General features: G+C 48.7%; 1 protein-coding gene across 3 annotated transcripts in view; it reads left to right on the top strand.

Moving 5' to 3' along the window:
- Nucleotides 1-14,213, top strand: part of OPHN1 (oligophrenin 1) — a 48,000-nt gene that overhangs the window by 13,415 nt on the left and 20,372 nt on the right. For all 3 annotated transcript variants that reach the window (XM_072335395.1, XM_072335392.1, XM_072335393.1), the window contains exons 2-8: nt 938-1,033; nt 4,147-4,208; nt 5,770-5,841; nt 10,792-10,893; nt 11,630-11,740; nt 12,368-12,472; nt 13,443-13,572. In XM_072335395.1, coding sequence (XP_072191496.1) covers nt 938-1,033; nt 4,147-4,208; nt 5,770-5,841; nt 10,792-10,893; nt 11,630-11,740; nt 12,368-12,472; nt 13,443-13,572 — 678 coding nt within the window. The remainder of the gene's footprint in view (nt 1-937; nt 1,034-4,146; nt 4,209-5,769; nt 5,842-10,791; nt 10,894-11,629; nt 11,741-12,367; nt 12,473-13,442; nt 13,573-14,213) is intronic.

Below are 14,213 nucleotides of genomic sequence, written 5' to 3'. Positions count from 1 at the left end.
TCAGGGCTGTGCTGTGCCTCCAGTTCTGTGTCCTCTTCCTCTCTACAGAGCAGAAATGCAGGTAGTAGCCCGGACTTTAGCAATGACAGTTCCTCATTGATTTATATCACCTATTGCGCAGAACCCTCATTTTTGGCCATTCTCTGCACGCTGACATCTGCTCCTTCAACTCTTCCACATGTGTAACTTCCTGAATTTCTCAGAGCTTCAGCCCTGGTGCTCCTCCACCGAGGGACCAGTCTGAGACTGCAGTCCAAAGTGAGGGAAAACAACCGTGTAAACTAAAGTCTAAAATGATTCATTTGCTTTTGAGTGGCTACACCCTGTTGGCTGTACATAAGGTGAGGTTAGCCTGTCTGTGCCTCAGGTGTTTGCTGTTGGAAGGAGACTGCACTGGCAGCACTGATGCATGGCTGCTATTCCTGTGCCTATGGCTGTGTCCCTCTGGTTGCCACCCCACAGGTCACTGCCTTGGTTGGGGCTGCCCTGCATTCCTGCTGCCCCGTCCCTGGTTGGAGTGCTTCTGCCAATGTAATCACAGCGATATAAACAAAGGAGCCACTCAGAAAGCTGCAGAGCAGCCACACAGGATGCAAAGACACAAAGGAAATGTCTCTCTTTGGCTGGAAATGTCTCTGCAGAGTCCAAAAATAATTGGGGCTGAGCTGCAGCACCTCAGGAAGTGTCCCTGCCTGGGGCTGGGAGCTCCCTCAGCAGCTGCTGCGATGTCTGACCCCCAGGGGCTCTTGGTTTGGGTCCTGCATTTTCCTTGAGACGATTTGTGCCTCTACACAAGGCAGCCAAAAGCAAATTCATGGTGACACTGCGTTGTTTTTAACCACATCGCTATATGATGTATTTTTCCATTCAGAGTAAATTTCCTGAGGGTTCTGTATAACCACTGTAAGAACACTGCCTTCTCTCTGCCCTTTTCCAGGTTACTCTTCGGCAGTACAGAAGTTCTCCCAGACTCTGCAGTCATTTCAGTTCGACTTTATTGGTGACACCCTAACAGATGACGAGATTAATATTGGTAAGTTTTCTTCTTTTTGATGCAGGCTGTCACCAACTCTCTTTAGGAATCTGTCTGTGCTGATAGTTTCTGAGCAGAACCAGGTATGCGTTCCTCAGCCCAGCAGGCAACTCACATTGACTCTCCATTGTCCCAGTGTGCCCAACCAGCACTGGCATAGTGTGCTGCAGGGAGCACACTGCTGTCCCCTCCCCTGGTGGTTCTGAGACTCAACCCATGTCTCCAGTGCAGAGGGAGCATGAAGTGCTTGGCCCCATGTCCTCAGCCCAGTGGGCACTGCTGCTTTTGCTGCTTGGCTCTGCAGCAGGCATCTTGCAAGTCAAGAGCAGCCCCGTGCTTCTCTACAAAAGGCACCAGGCTGCAGACTGCTCGTAACAGCATACTGTTGGATGTGTTGTTGTTGAGTGGGAAATAGTCCCCGGTCACTGTCTGCATGGAAGGGAAGCCTGTGGCATGTGTGTCTCACTGCTTCCCACACATCTGGTTTGGGATTAGCAATCCAGAGTGTTTCCCCCCCTGCCAGCCCAGCACACACTGTGCACATTGCCAGCTGCACCCAGGGAATGCATGGAGCACCCTAAACACAAGGTGTTTCAGAGTGTTCCTACTGTTGGCTGAGCTGTTGTGTTGCTTTAGGGGGGACAGGGCAGGAGGAAATCTTTCACTGCAGTGGAGGACTTCTGAAATAAAGGCATCTGCTGTCAGGCTGTCTGCTGGGCCTGCACATCGGCTGACATCAGCTGATGTCAGGTCTCAGCTGGCGCTGGAAGGGGAAGGAAGTAGAGCCTGCTCTGCTGGTTGTGTTATTTAAAGCTGCTCAAAGCAAATTGTGGCGTGCCCTTCAAAATATAGTTCCCTTTATGGAAAGTTGCTAGGTGAAGCCTACTGGAAGTGAGTCAGCTTCCAAACCTAGTGGAAATAGAGGTGCTGCATTTCCAAACACATCTGGGTAATGCAGGGAGAGCTGATGCATTGTAAAGAACCCTGGGGGAGCAGAGGGGTTTAAAGCAAACAGCTGTGTGGGGAGCAGAGAGGAGAGGAGATATAAGACAGTCGAAGGGGCAAAACAAGCACTTTTTCCCTATTTCTGTTTTTGCTGGGTAGTGTTTGCTTTACTTTTTTGAGAAGAGGGCCCAGATCACCTGGTATGAAAGATGTCTGTGTTGTGTTCCTCCTCTTACAGCAAGCTTGTAGCATCTGCTCAGGGCTGAGCCAGTCTTTCTCATTCCCAAAACATGATCAGGGTGTTGGCACCTCCATAGCAGCTCCAGAAGCTGTCAGGCTGCTGAAGAACACAGATGCGTGTGAACATAGGAGCTGCTCTGATGCACAGGATATGGGAATGAAGCAAAACATGACTGAGCTCTTATCGCCCTTCAGGGAACGTGTTTGATCTGTAAATACAACTTGTGCTGCGCTTTCTTCTTTTCATGCAGGCAGACACAGCTGACACCCATGTACCCAAGGCAGTAGCTTTGAGTGCTGTAGGTTGGGACTCCGATGCTGGCACTGCAGCCAGAGCCGTGGCTCTGCAGAGTAGGAATGCATTTGGGGGCTGCTCTCTGGCTGCAGCCTGGTCACACATGCCTTGTATTCCTGAAGGGGAAAAAAAGCACATCCAGCAAAAAACTCTAGGCACTGACATTTTCCCTATAACTCTGGAGCTGGAAGCTTTTCTGCCCTGTGTAAATTCCTTTGCTCAGGCTCCTTGCACTTTGTTCCTGATGCCTGTGTGCACACCTTGGATTTCACGCAGCTGTGAGTAACCAGGGGAAGGTCCTGCCAGCCCTGCAGTGGGATGGTGCTCTGCAGGGATGCTGCTACGTTGGGCTCTGAATCCTTCACTGTGGAGCAGAACTCAGAAAGCACTGACTCATCAGGAAAGCTGTGCTGTGTGTTGATGGTGCCAGCTGAGTGACTGTATCACGAGGCTGTGGTTTCTTTGCTCTGTGTCTGCCTCAGCAGCTGTAGATTGAGTCCTGTAACTCTGCAATTTCATGCTGGCTCACTGCACTGCAGTGTTAGGGCTGCTTCCAGCAGGACAGGTGCTTTTCCAAGGGTTTTGCCTGTGGATGTGGAGCCCTCAGCTTGCAGATATGGCAAAAAATGCATCCTGTCCCTTATCTGTGGCACAAGCTATTGCTGCATGTGCCTTGCTGTGTGTGTGGCTGTCCATGCTGAGAGCCCTTGCTGCTTCCCTCCAGAGCTCTGTTGCAAGCCACTCTGCTGGGCCACCTTTTGGTTAGTTCTCAGATATTCTTTGTATTACTTTGCATGCTTTTGCATGAGCGCTGAGTCTGAACTGCGAGCAAGGGGATTCCAGTATATATTACAGAGAAGACGCTGCTGTGTGCTGCTTGGGGGCTGTGCATGGGAGCATCTCCCAGCAGCATGGCCCTGCACCCATTTCCTCCCTCCCATGCAGTTCCCAGGTCTGCTCATGCAGCTGGAGGAGCCCCAGGGCTCTACACACCATTGTGCTGTGCACAGGTAGATGGCTGCCCAGAGCTGGGGCTTCTGCACTTCTCATTTCAGTGATGTTACTGCTTACATGGTGAGAAGGGTTTCCTGTGACAGCTGGCTGCAGTCTGCCCCATTACCAGTTCAGCTGCTTGCCATGCTCTGCCCTTTGGAGGCAGAGAGCACGGCTGATGTTCCATTCCATAATCACTCCTTTTCCTGGAAGACTCCACAAATCTTGCTTTTTCAGTTTGCTGAAGGAAAGGTTTCATACTATTTTTGTTTCAGTTGAACTCCAAGAAAAATGCTGCTGCCTCAGCTTCTTTTTGTTTCATTGTTGAACACTGTGCGGAGCGCTGTCAATACCTATAACCTTTTCAACAGCTGCTGCCCTTCCTTCCTCATCACAACGACTTTGTGCTTTTTGTTGCCGAACATAATCTCTACTGTTTGGGTATTTTTACAACTTCTCCAGCCCATCAAAGCCCCCACAGCTCTCCCAGCTGTGCAGTGCTCATGGCTCCTGGCTGTCCAGCACCACAGGGCGAGTTCTGCTGATGGCTGCAAGGATGACCCCAGTACAGGAGCTCTGCGCACCTTCCAGCAGCCTGTCCAGCACTGCCACACTGACTGTATCTTTGTTCTCCCTACAGCTGAGTCCTTCAAGGAGTTTGCAGAACTTCTCCAGGAGGTAGAGCTCGAGAGATCAATGATGGTAAGCTGATCCTAACCACCTTCTGGTAATTGCTGCCTGGTTGCAACTTGTAAGTGCTAAATTATGGCTGAGCTGCAGCACACAGCTCCATGTAAAGCTTCTTATCATGGAGGAGCTGCAGCAGCAGGACACTGTGTTTGCAGCCCATGTCCTGAATATCAGAGGGAAAATTGCTGGATGGGATGGGGATGGGAGTTCCACAGCAGCACCCGAACCTCTTCTGCATGCCATGTAGCTGCTCTGCTGCACAGCCCAGCACTGCTGGGCTCACTTTGGGTGCATTTCTATTTTCATTCTCTCCAGTGGCAGTTTGCTTTGTCCTGCTGTGCCACTGCCCTCCTTGCACACAGCTCCTGCAGGAAGATTTGTGCACTGTTGTCATGTGCCCTCTTTGTCTCCAAAACTCCTTAATACGGAGCTAGTGTTGGCTTTCCATTTCGCTCTTAATTCCAGGAAAAACACGAAGGTTAGGCTTGGAGGAGAGCTCTTACAGCATGCCAGGAATTAGCTGCTTGGCGCTGTTTGTTCCTGCCTCGTGCATCAGTGGGAGCCTATGCCAGGCAGGCTGGCTAGGCCAACACCTCAGGACTGGTAGCACCAGTGGGACACTGCTGCAATGCCCTGTGTGCCCATGGGTAGGGAGAGCAATGGGAGGAAAGCAATAAGAGGCTGCAGGAGAACAACATTATGTTTCTGTATTGCTTACTGCCCACGTAATAACTCCTTTTGTCATGAGTAAGTGAATGGAAGGGATAAATCCAGCAACTATAGATGCTTTCACAGAACTTAGGTGACTTTTCCAATTATTCTGGTTTTGCCTTCCACTTGCAGGACCAGTCTGTTTGCATTGTTCTCGCAGGATGTTTCATACTGTTGTCATGTTCACTAGCTTTAAATTGCCTGAAAGAGCTGCACCAGTGCAGTGACACATTCCCTTCTCTTCCCCTGTCCCTTTTGTAAAGCATGGAAGACCAGGGCAGGCTTTCCTTTTTCACCAGCTTGATGCACAGCAGCCGTGGTGCTGTCGTGGAAGCAGGGCTCGTACAGCAGTGTGCTGTGCTAGCAGGAGGGAGCGCAGCTCTGCTGTCTGAACAGAGGGGTTCCCAGCCTGGTTCTGGTGCTGGGTCTGCAGGGGCACCAGGAGCAAAGCCTGCCTTGGCTGTGTGCTTGCAGCTGGCACCATGCACATCCCAAAAGGCTCCACCTCCAGCAGGTTGGCCCTGGGGATTTCTTGGAAGTAACAAGGAATCTGGGGGAGAGAGATCTGGTTCACCATGTGATGGTGCATGTGCGTGTGGCGGGGTGGGGAGTAACCCTTCTGAAAATGCCTGGAGTTCCACAAAGCTTCATGGGCTGTGGTTCATATTTTTTGTGCATTACAAATGGGAACAAGCGGATACAGGAGGTTAAGACGCTTCACCTGTGGGCAGAGCACAAGTTTTCAGCCAGAGTCATTTAGGAAAGATCGAGCAGTTCTTGGCTTCCAGCTCTGCTCAGCCTCTATTTTGGAGCAAATTAATCTGTGTCCTGTAATGACAGCATTTCTTTATTTGCATGTTAGGTACAGAATGCTAGTGATTTGCTGATCAAACCTTTGGAAAACTTTCGGAAGGAGCAAATAGGATTCACCAAGGTAAGACTTATTTATTGCTCTTAAATTTAAAGAGGTTTGTTTTCTAGTGCTGTGTTTGAATTCCTTTCTCTTCCTGCCTTTCGTTGTTTTGTGAAAGCAATCGTTGCACTACATGTAGGCTCCGTGCTTTCAGAACCTTCCTTGTCTGATGCTGGCGCTCAAATGCTGCAGTGGCTTTTACTCTGATTTTTCAATCCTAAGAGGCTCCAAAACCTTTTTCTTGGATTCTCTTCTGGCATCATTCCAGCTCTGTCTCTGTCCTGTGCGAGGAATGCTTGTTTCGAAGCGGGATTAAAAATGATTCCCTGCTTCTTTCCTTTTTCTCCCTTCTGTTCATTTAATGCTACTGCAAATGAAATGCTTTCCCCCAGTAAGCTGGAGTGAGGAGGGGAGGACCGAGCAGCAGAGGCCAGCAAGCAAAACTTGAGCGCTTTTGTTATGAAATATTTAAATAAAACTTCTAATGAGTCTTTCAGATGGATGAAGCTTTTAAAGAAACAAACTGAAGAAAAAAATCAAATACTGCACATGTTGAGCAGGAAAGATTATTTTTCCCTTGTCTGCTATCAAGAAGTCCAGGTTCCACGTTACCCAGAGGCAGCTTGAAATGGAGCTGGCTCAGAACCAGCTCAGAAATGGAGATGTTTTGGAGAACACTTGGGGCTTGGATTCAGCCCAGCCCATCTGGAGTCTTTGACGTTGTATAAATACAGGATTTAAGAAATGGTATTCGATCACCATCCTGCCCTTCAGAATCCCCCCATACAACTGCTGTGTTTGTGAAACATGCCTTGGCGCAAGTGCAGCAGTGGGAGCATGGCAGGGCAGCAGTATGGCCATTGGAGTGGTTCACAGAGCACCTCTGGGCCTGCGGACTGTGCATCTGCATTGCAAACACACCAGGCTGAGAGAAGCCTCCCTCAGTCTGCCTTGCCTGCATCAGCAGCAAGCCGCGAGTATTTACAGAGACATGGGAAGGACTGGGGGGGACAAGGTCAAGCTTTTTCTCCCTTCATGTTTATGCAGCACTTAAGTCAAGAGGGCAACAGCCTACAGATGTTAAGATGACAGTGTTAACATGGCTCTTCGGCTGCTTCTGCTTGGACCAGCCCTCGCCATACCAGCGTCATTTTGCCTACGACCTAGAGCTCTCCTCCAGAGCCATGCCCCCTCCCCACTGCAAGGAGGGCTCAGGAGCACACAGGGCTTAGAGCTCATGGGGCTCGGGGCATGCAGAGTTCAGGGGGCACACAGGGCTCAGGTCACACAGGGTTAAGGCTGCTCATGCTCCCCCATAACAAGGCCAGGGCAGACGGGGTCCTCCCTCCATCCCCATGTCTGCCAATGTCATGGCCTCAGCCCTCCCTGGGCCTGGCAGCATGCAGGAGGCCAGGCAGCTGTCGTGCAGAATGCGGATGTGGCAGGCATGGCTTGTGCCCTCTGATTTGTTTCCCACATTTTGGCAGAGGCGCCTGATGTGAGATGTTTTCTGTTCTTTGTGCAAGATGCTGAAGCCAGATAGGAAGAGCGCTTGAATTGAGTCTTTGTGATGACTGTGGCTGGAGAGAAGCCAGGCGGTCTAACTGAGACATCTGAGCCTATGTTAACCCATTTTCCTGGGGATGAGCAGCTTCCTCCTGCCATGTGCAGTGCTGGGGGCAGCTCTGAGCTCCCAGCAGGACCTCGTGCCCTAGGCTGTGGGGCTGTCACTCCAGCTGTGAGTTGCTGGTTGAGTGTTTGTGCATAAGAGCCAAGGACAGCCTGAGCTCACCCATTTCCTAGCCCTGGCCTGGCACCTCTTCCTGCTCAAAATTAAGCATCAAATAGAGAATGGCACTGGGCAGGACACAGCTGGCATCAGAGGGGTGCAGGCTTTGGGGGAGGGAGGGCAAGCATGGGACTGCCTGTGTTCCATTTCACATCAGGTTGTGGTATGACTTTGGGTGGTATCACCTCTGCTACAAGCAGATCAAGGTAGGGTGGCTTCTTGGACTCAAGTGCTGGCAAGTTTCAGTGGGGAGATGCTGCCCTTTGCTGAATATTCATGAGGAATCCATTTGTGCTCATCTCTCAGGATTGTGCTCCAGTCTGGCTGGTTCTTTTATTGTGCTCTTTCTTTCTTTCTTTCTTTCTTTCTTTTTTTTTTTTTTTTTTCCCTCTTGTCTTGGCTTGCTCTGTTCAGCAGCCAACAAGCTCTTAGAAACCTTGGCTTGGAAATCAGGAGGGATTTGTAGTACATCCTCCTGCTTTTCAGTTATATGTTAATTAGCCAGAGTGCAAGATGACTGGCTGCCTACGTGGCTTCTTCCATAGGGCTGCTGCTGTAGGAAAAGCTCTGTATGGCCCCCAGGCCTCCTGGGCACCTCCCATCACAGCATGGGGTCAGTTCACCATCACCAGTGCATCTGTGTCCTGCTGCTGGCATCACCATCCTACCACTGCAAGCCTGCCATGCTGTTCCAGCTATCATGGGCATGGGGTGCAGCTCTGGTTTAATGCACATGCTACAAAACACCATGGGGCTCAGTGACTCCTTGTTACCAAAATGAAAGTAATCTTAGGTTCGTGGCTTTGTTAGACATGGCACCTAATGGCAGACAGTTCCAAAGTGTGACAATAGAAGTGGTATTTTCTGCTTCACAACAGCTTTTGTGTCTGTCTGGCTTTGGAATTGTTTATCACCAGAATTAGCCATGAGGTGTTTTGTTCTGACTCCTTCCTGGCACTGGCTCCTCAGCTCAGTGCTTCTCCCATTGGGTTTCACTATCAGTGGACTCTTCTCTGGGTTTCATGGCTGGGTTTCCTTACTGTGTGGCATCCATTAGCTAACACAGAGTTAGGTGCACAGGGGATGATACCAGAAGGTACACACAATCCTGGACAGGGGCCTCATCATCTCCGTGTATCTGCTGTGCAGTAGGTGCAATTACAGTTAAAAGACTTTGCTGGTCCCAGCCCTCTCTACGCTGAGCTGCTGAATGTAAGCAGGAATACGTAGCCTGGTGCCACTGCAAGCATTGCTGCGTTTTGCTAATTGTCAAGTAGCAATGTGCAAGGAATAGAGGAACAGGACTCTTGTGGATTGAGAATTCCTCTCCTGAGGAAGGCAGCCAGCAGCAATGCTTGTCCAACCTTTGTCTGAGGTTGTTCTAAGGAACTGGTGCCCACTGCCACAAGTCCGAGTGCTGGAGGCGAGCTGCTCCCCCCACTAGCCTGCAGGGAGGCTGTCAGCCCTGGCCTGGCTGCTGAGTGTGAGTGCCTCTGCCCATCCTTAACAGGTGCCATCCACAGAGGATGACGTGGGGAACCATGTGCTGCCTCCCAGGGTGTGTAAGCTCCATATGCTCCAGTGAACAACTGAGTGTGTGCTTGTGTGTGCCCACCAGAAAATAGCATTTCTTCCAGAGGGAAGACAGCAGTAACTGCTGTGAGCAAAGGGCCAAGAAAAAAGATGGTTAGGCAAGGCTTGACTGCACAGAGCTGGAACACCAAGTGGGAGCCCCACGTGCCCACTGTGTAGGACATCCCATGTAGCAGTTCATGCAGGTGGAAGAGGGAAGCAAAACTTCATGGAAGAACTAACCAAAGGAAGAAAAGGAACTGTATTTGAGAAGCACATCCCCAAACTCAAGCACTGCTGAATTCATGAGCAATCTGCCTAATATTTAATGGCCTGTTTCTAGGTGGTGTTGGTATGTTTGCTGAAGTGGCACAAGAGAACAGCATTTCAGGGCTTTTAGGAGTTAGCTGTGGGAAGATACCATCAATTCCACAATAGGCTGAGGTGTCCTAACTCTGCTTTCAAAAGTTAGTCAGAGGGTTTGGGCATGTTCTGTATCCCCTGCAGGCTGCTTGGGCTTGGTACTGGGGCTGCTGTCTGGCTGGACATCTTTGATTTTAGTGATATGATTGCCTCTCCGCAATCACTGATGGTTCACCTTCTTACAAGAGTAATTTTAAACCTGACTTCTGCTGATGGTTGATTCTTTCCTGTGGTCTTGCAGTCACTGTAAGGCTTCAGCAAGCTGACAGGTCCTCAGCTCAGCTTGTCCCTGGGTCCTCTCTGGGTTTAATTCTCATTTTTCTCTTTTTGTCCTTGTTCCATACATTTACCTCTTAAGATTTGTCCATACAAGCAAATCTTTTTGTTGTGTTTCCTTCATAGAGTCCTTCTTAGCAAATCAGTTCACGCTTCACGTTTGCGTGCTTGTGTTTTGCATATTTGAGATGTGAAATAGGTCAATAACAACCAGATCATCTGCAGCAGACTTCCAAGCAGTGGAATCTGATCACTGTTTATTGTACTGTTTAGTGCAGCATTCCCCTGTGCTGCACACACTGAAATTTGTGTGAGTTTTGACTGCCTGGTTTAAGATCTGTGTTTCTAGCACTGCTAATGAAGAGATGATGACTTCACCCCCACGTGTCACCCATCTCATCTTCTGCTTTTGTTCTCACGCGTTTCAGAAACACATGATAAAAGCTTTGGAATGGAAAATTGCCAGACTCCTAATAAATCTTTTCTTATCCTGGGCATGTCTTTGGGATTAAAGTGCTTACCCAGTTGGTTTTGAATTATGTGAGCAGCACAAGAGCAGATTGTGAATATGTTGTTGATGCGCTAGGGCATCTCAAGTTTGCTTGAGGCTGAAGTGATTGAGAAGGGGAACAGTAACTCTTCTATGAGGCTTTTGCCACAGTGTTGACAGAAGAAAATATTTAGAGTATCTGTGCCATAAAGTGTTTCCAGAGCTTGGTCACAAAGTATAACTGAATCCAATGAAAGCAAATACCTGGGGAAAGCAGCTGGATGAAAAGTGACCTTCTGTTCTGATTCCACCAGAATTTTTCCATGGGAATGCTGAATGGCACCAACAGATCTTGTTATTGTTGCATGTTCTTATGTGAAAGACACAATAACTGGTCCTGTTTCAATTTTTGTGTCTACAGGAAAGAAAGAAGAAGTTTGAGAAAGATGGTGAGAAGTTTTATTCCATGCTGGATCGCCATTTGCATCTCTCTTCTAAAAAGAAGGAGTCTCAGTTACAGGAGGTATGTATGGAGTATTCTTCAGTCATGTCTAGTAACAGTATCAGCAAAATATACCTACAGCCTATTCACGTGGATGAGACCAGAAATATGGATGTGGTAGTTTGCATCAGAGTAGCAGTAGCAGCAGTGGTGGCTTCGTGCATTGCTGTCACAGGCAGGAGGGCAGTGACAGAGGAGAGCTGGTGTCCCTTTGAGCTGCCGCTGCCAAATGTTCTGCAGCAAGAAGGGAAAGCCCCAGCCCATATCAGTGTAGTTGGATCAAATCAGCTACGTCTGATCAAATTACAGAGGCGTTTGTAGCCTCTGCAAAGCAAAATTTGTATAAGGTGTGGTAACATAGCATGCCACAGTGTCCTACCTTGTGATGAAGCTCTGGAGTTGCTGGTTTCAGGTCCTAGCAGGATTCAGGAGGGGTCAGGCTACTGCTGTCCTCACCAGCAGAGCTGTGGGTGGAGAAAGATCTTATGTTAGAATAACAAATGTGCTTAGGGAAAACATAGTCCTTACTGAGAGGTGTGAAGTTCTGATCTGTTAATGAGAAGGGTAGGTCTGAGAACAACAACCTGTATTTGAATCTTCTGATTCTGTACCAGTGTTCAAAACTAGAGACAAACACACAGGACAGGCATTTCCTGAAGTGAGGGCAGAACTACTTCTGGGCTGACAGACAGATGCGAGACAAGTAATGGATGGATGTGATTTATTTTTTTCTACCTACTTACCCTTTTTCTTTCAGGCTGATCTCCAGGTTGACAAAGAGAGGCACAATTTCTTTGAGTCCTCCCTTGAGTATGTGTACCAGATCCAGGAAGTACAAGAGAGCAAGAAATTCAGTATTGTCGAACCGGTAGGAGCTCCTTTTACTTTCATCAGCTGTTGTTGGATGTTCTGGTGTACTGATTTAGTGATGGTCACAGAAAGGGGTGAGCTACCAGACTGAATGCAGGTCTGGGGATTCTTGTGGTGGAACAGAAGTTGGGCGCTGGGGCTGCTGCTGCTCCAGTGGTGTTTGATGGATGACTGTGAAGCCACGGACCTGTTTGTCAGGTCTATCTGTCAATCCTGAGCACAGTAGATAGGCTGTAGGTGGGACTTGTTATTAACTGTCTTGGATGCCTTGTGCTTGGTAAGCAGTAGCAGTCTTCTGAGGTCTGCTCCTCTGTTAGGTCAGTCTGTGCCCAGGGCCTTGCTTTGGTGCTGGTCTCACAGACAAGTTCTCTCTGCAGGTCTGCTTTTGCTTCCCAAGCAGTGTCTTTCATTTTGGGTTGTGTTTTACCAAGGCAGTGTATCTGTGGGAGACAGACCTAGGTATTAGAAATGCTGTGGTCAGTAAGTCAATTCACATCCCTCCAAAACTGCAAGAAAAAAAAATGTTTGTTTATATAATTTCTCAAAGCCTGCATCCTGCCAATCTTTCCTCTGATTAGAAACTTCAGAAGATAAGTTTAGTCTGTACCCTTTCCCTCCTTTGCAGGTGCTGGCTTTTCTCCACAGCCTCTTTACTTACAACAACCTGACGGTTGAGCTCACGCAGGATTTCCTCCCTTACAAGCAGCAGCTCCAGCTCAGCCTGCAGAATGTACGTTCCTGCCCAGCTGGAATGGTTTTTGTTCACGTGACTTTTATTCTCATTTGTGTTTTATAACTTTTAGAAAGTATTTGCCATGCAGAATACACACTATGATTGCATTGTGGGAAGTGCAGAGACACTTATTTTCTCCTTAGTTCCCATGTATCATCTGCTCTCCTGCACAGGAGAGTCTGCAAGTTCTGGTACAGTGTTTTTCAGGAGCCCCAGGTTGTGTCCAGAGGAGGCTATCAACATCGTATCGCTTAACCTTGTGCATAAACAAGCCTGAGAATTCCTTTCAACTTCATGAGAATGAACTTGTACATTCTAAAAAGGCCTTCGATTTTCATGTTAATGATACCTGCTTACTAAATGCTTTGGTAACCTTCTCTGCTTGACAAAGTATATTCATGGGTGAAGGATCTGTGTCATAGTCCTTTTATCCTCATGCTTTTATGGCTGGCCCTCGTTCCCATGGAGCAGCCGCCATAAGTCTGTGCCAGGCCAAGTTTGCTGCTGGCTTATTAATTGGTCTGAGCTGTGTTCTGTACAGATGCCTCCAGTCTGTACACTGCACTGACACAACTCCTTAAAATTCATGCCAGGCAGTGTAGTGTGATCTTTTGAGGAATCAGCACCCTAAGTTTGTAGGAGAATGCACCTGTTAGCTAAGGAACAGTGCAGAGCGTTCAGGCACTTCCTCCTCTTCCACCCAGCCTTAAAAAGTGCCAAGATTCTTGTGCTGAAAGAAAAGTGTCCTCCCAGTGATGACTCTTTACTGCTGTTTTAATGTACAATGTGTTAAACCTTGTCCCTTTAACCATCTTTGGAAGCTCCTTGTTCTTATCGCTTCAGCTTTCATGTGAATTTGTGGAGTTGGGGACAGATGTAATTCTACCAGAGTACCTAACATTTGAAGCTGTAATCAGAAAGACATTTTTCTTGTTCAGATGTGCCTCTTTGTGTGTCCCCTTGCCAGACAAGGAACCATTTTTCCAGCACGCGGGAGGAGCTAGAAGACCTGAAGAAAAGGATGAAGGAAGCCCCCCTGACGTGCAAGCTCCCTGGGCAGCCAACCATTGAGGGCTATCTGTACACTCAGGAGAAATGTAATGGTTTTATCTGTGCTAAGCATGTTGTAGGGACACTGAGCCCTGCTGCCAGGGCTGTGCTCGGCACCCAGCCCATGGGGAGTCTGTGGGCTGTGCCTTGTGGTGACTGGGGAGTTGCAGCTGACGGCTTTCCTGGTGGTGGCACAGGCTGTACCAGCCATGTAAACAAGGAGCTGATTGCCTATGTTAGGATAAAATGAAGTCCTTGATTCCATTCTAACCAGAGACCTGGAGCTCTGGCAGATTGCAGCTTGTCTGCAGTTTATCAGAATGAACGTGCTGTCCTGTCCAGCTTCCCCTCTCTGATAAGGATTTCATTTATAACCCACCTTAGTGTGCAGCTCTGGGATGGTTACAGGGCTGCTGCTTGTAGCTTTTTGTACTGCACTGCTTGCTTCTGTGAAGGTCCCTTCAGGGTGACATTCTGGATGCTGAGTTGTTGGTATTTATTGTCCTGTGTAGCTCGCCTCAGGTGAAGCTCATGCTCTTGCAGTGAGTCAGCTCTGCTGGTGCAGGTTTCACAGAGCCATGTGCCTTTGGTCCCCACATTCTCTGCAGCCATCCTCTGTCCTTGGTCCAGGTAGAGAGGAGACAGAGGGCAGAGAGGGGTCTGGAGCACAGGCCTTATGAGGAGCAGC

Source organism: Excalfactoria chinensis, chromosome 4 (genome assembly GCF_039878825.1).
Source record: "Excalfactoria chinensis isolate bCotChi1 chromosome 4, bCotChi1.hap2, whole genome shotgun sequence".
Classification (NCBI taxonomy): domain Eukaryota; kingdom Metazoa; phylum Chordata; class Aves; order Galliformes; family Phasianidae; genus Excalfactoria; species Excalfactoria chinensis.
This window is presented reverse-complemented; position numbering and strand designations above follow the sequence as displayed.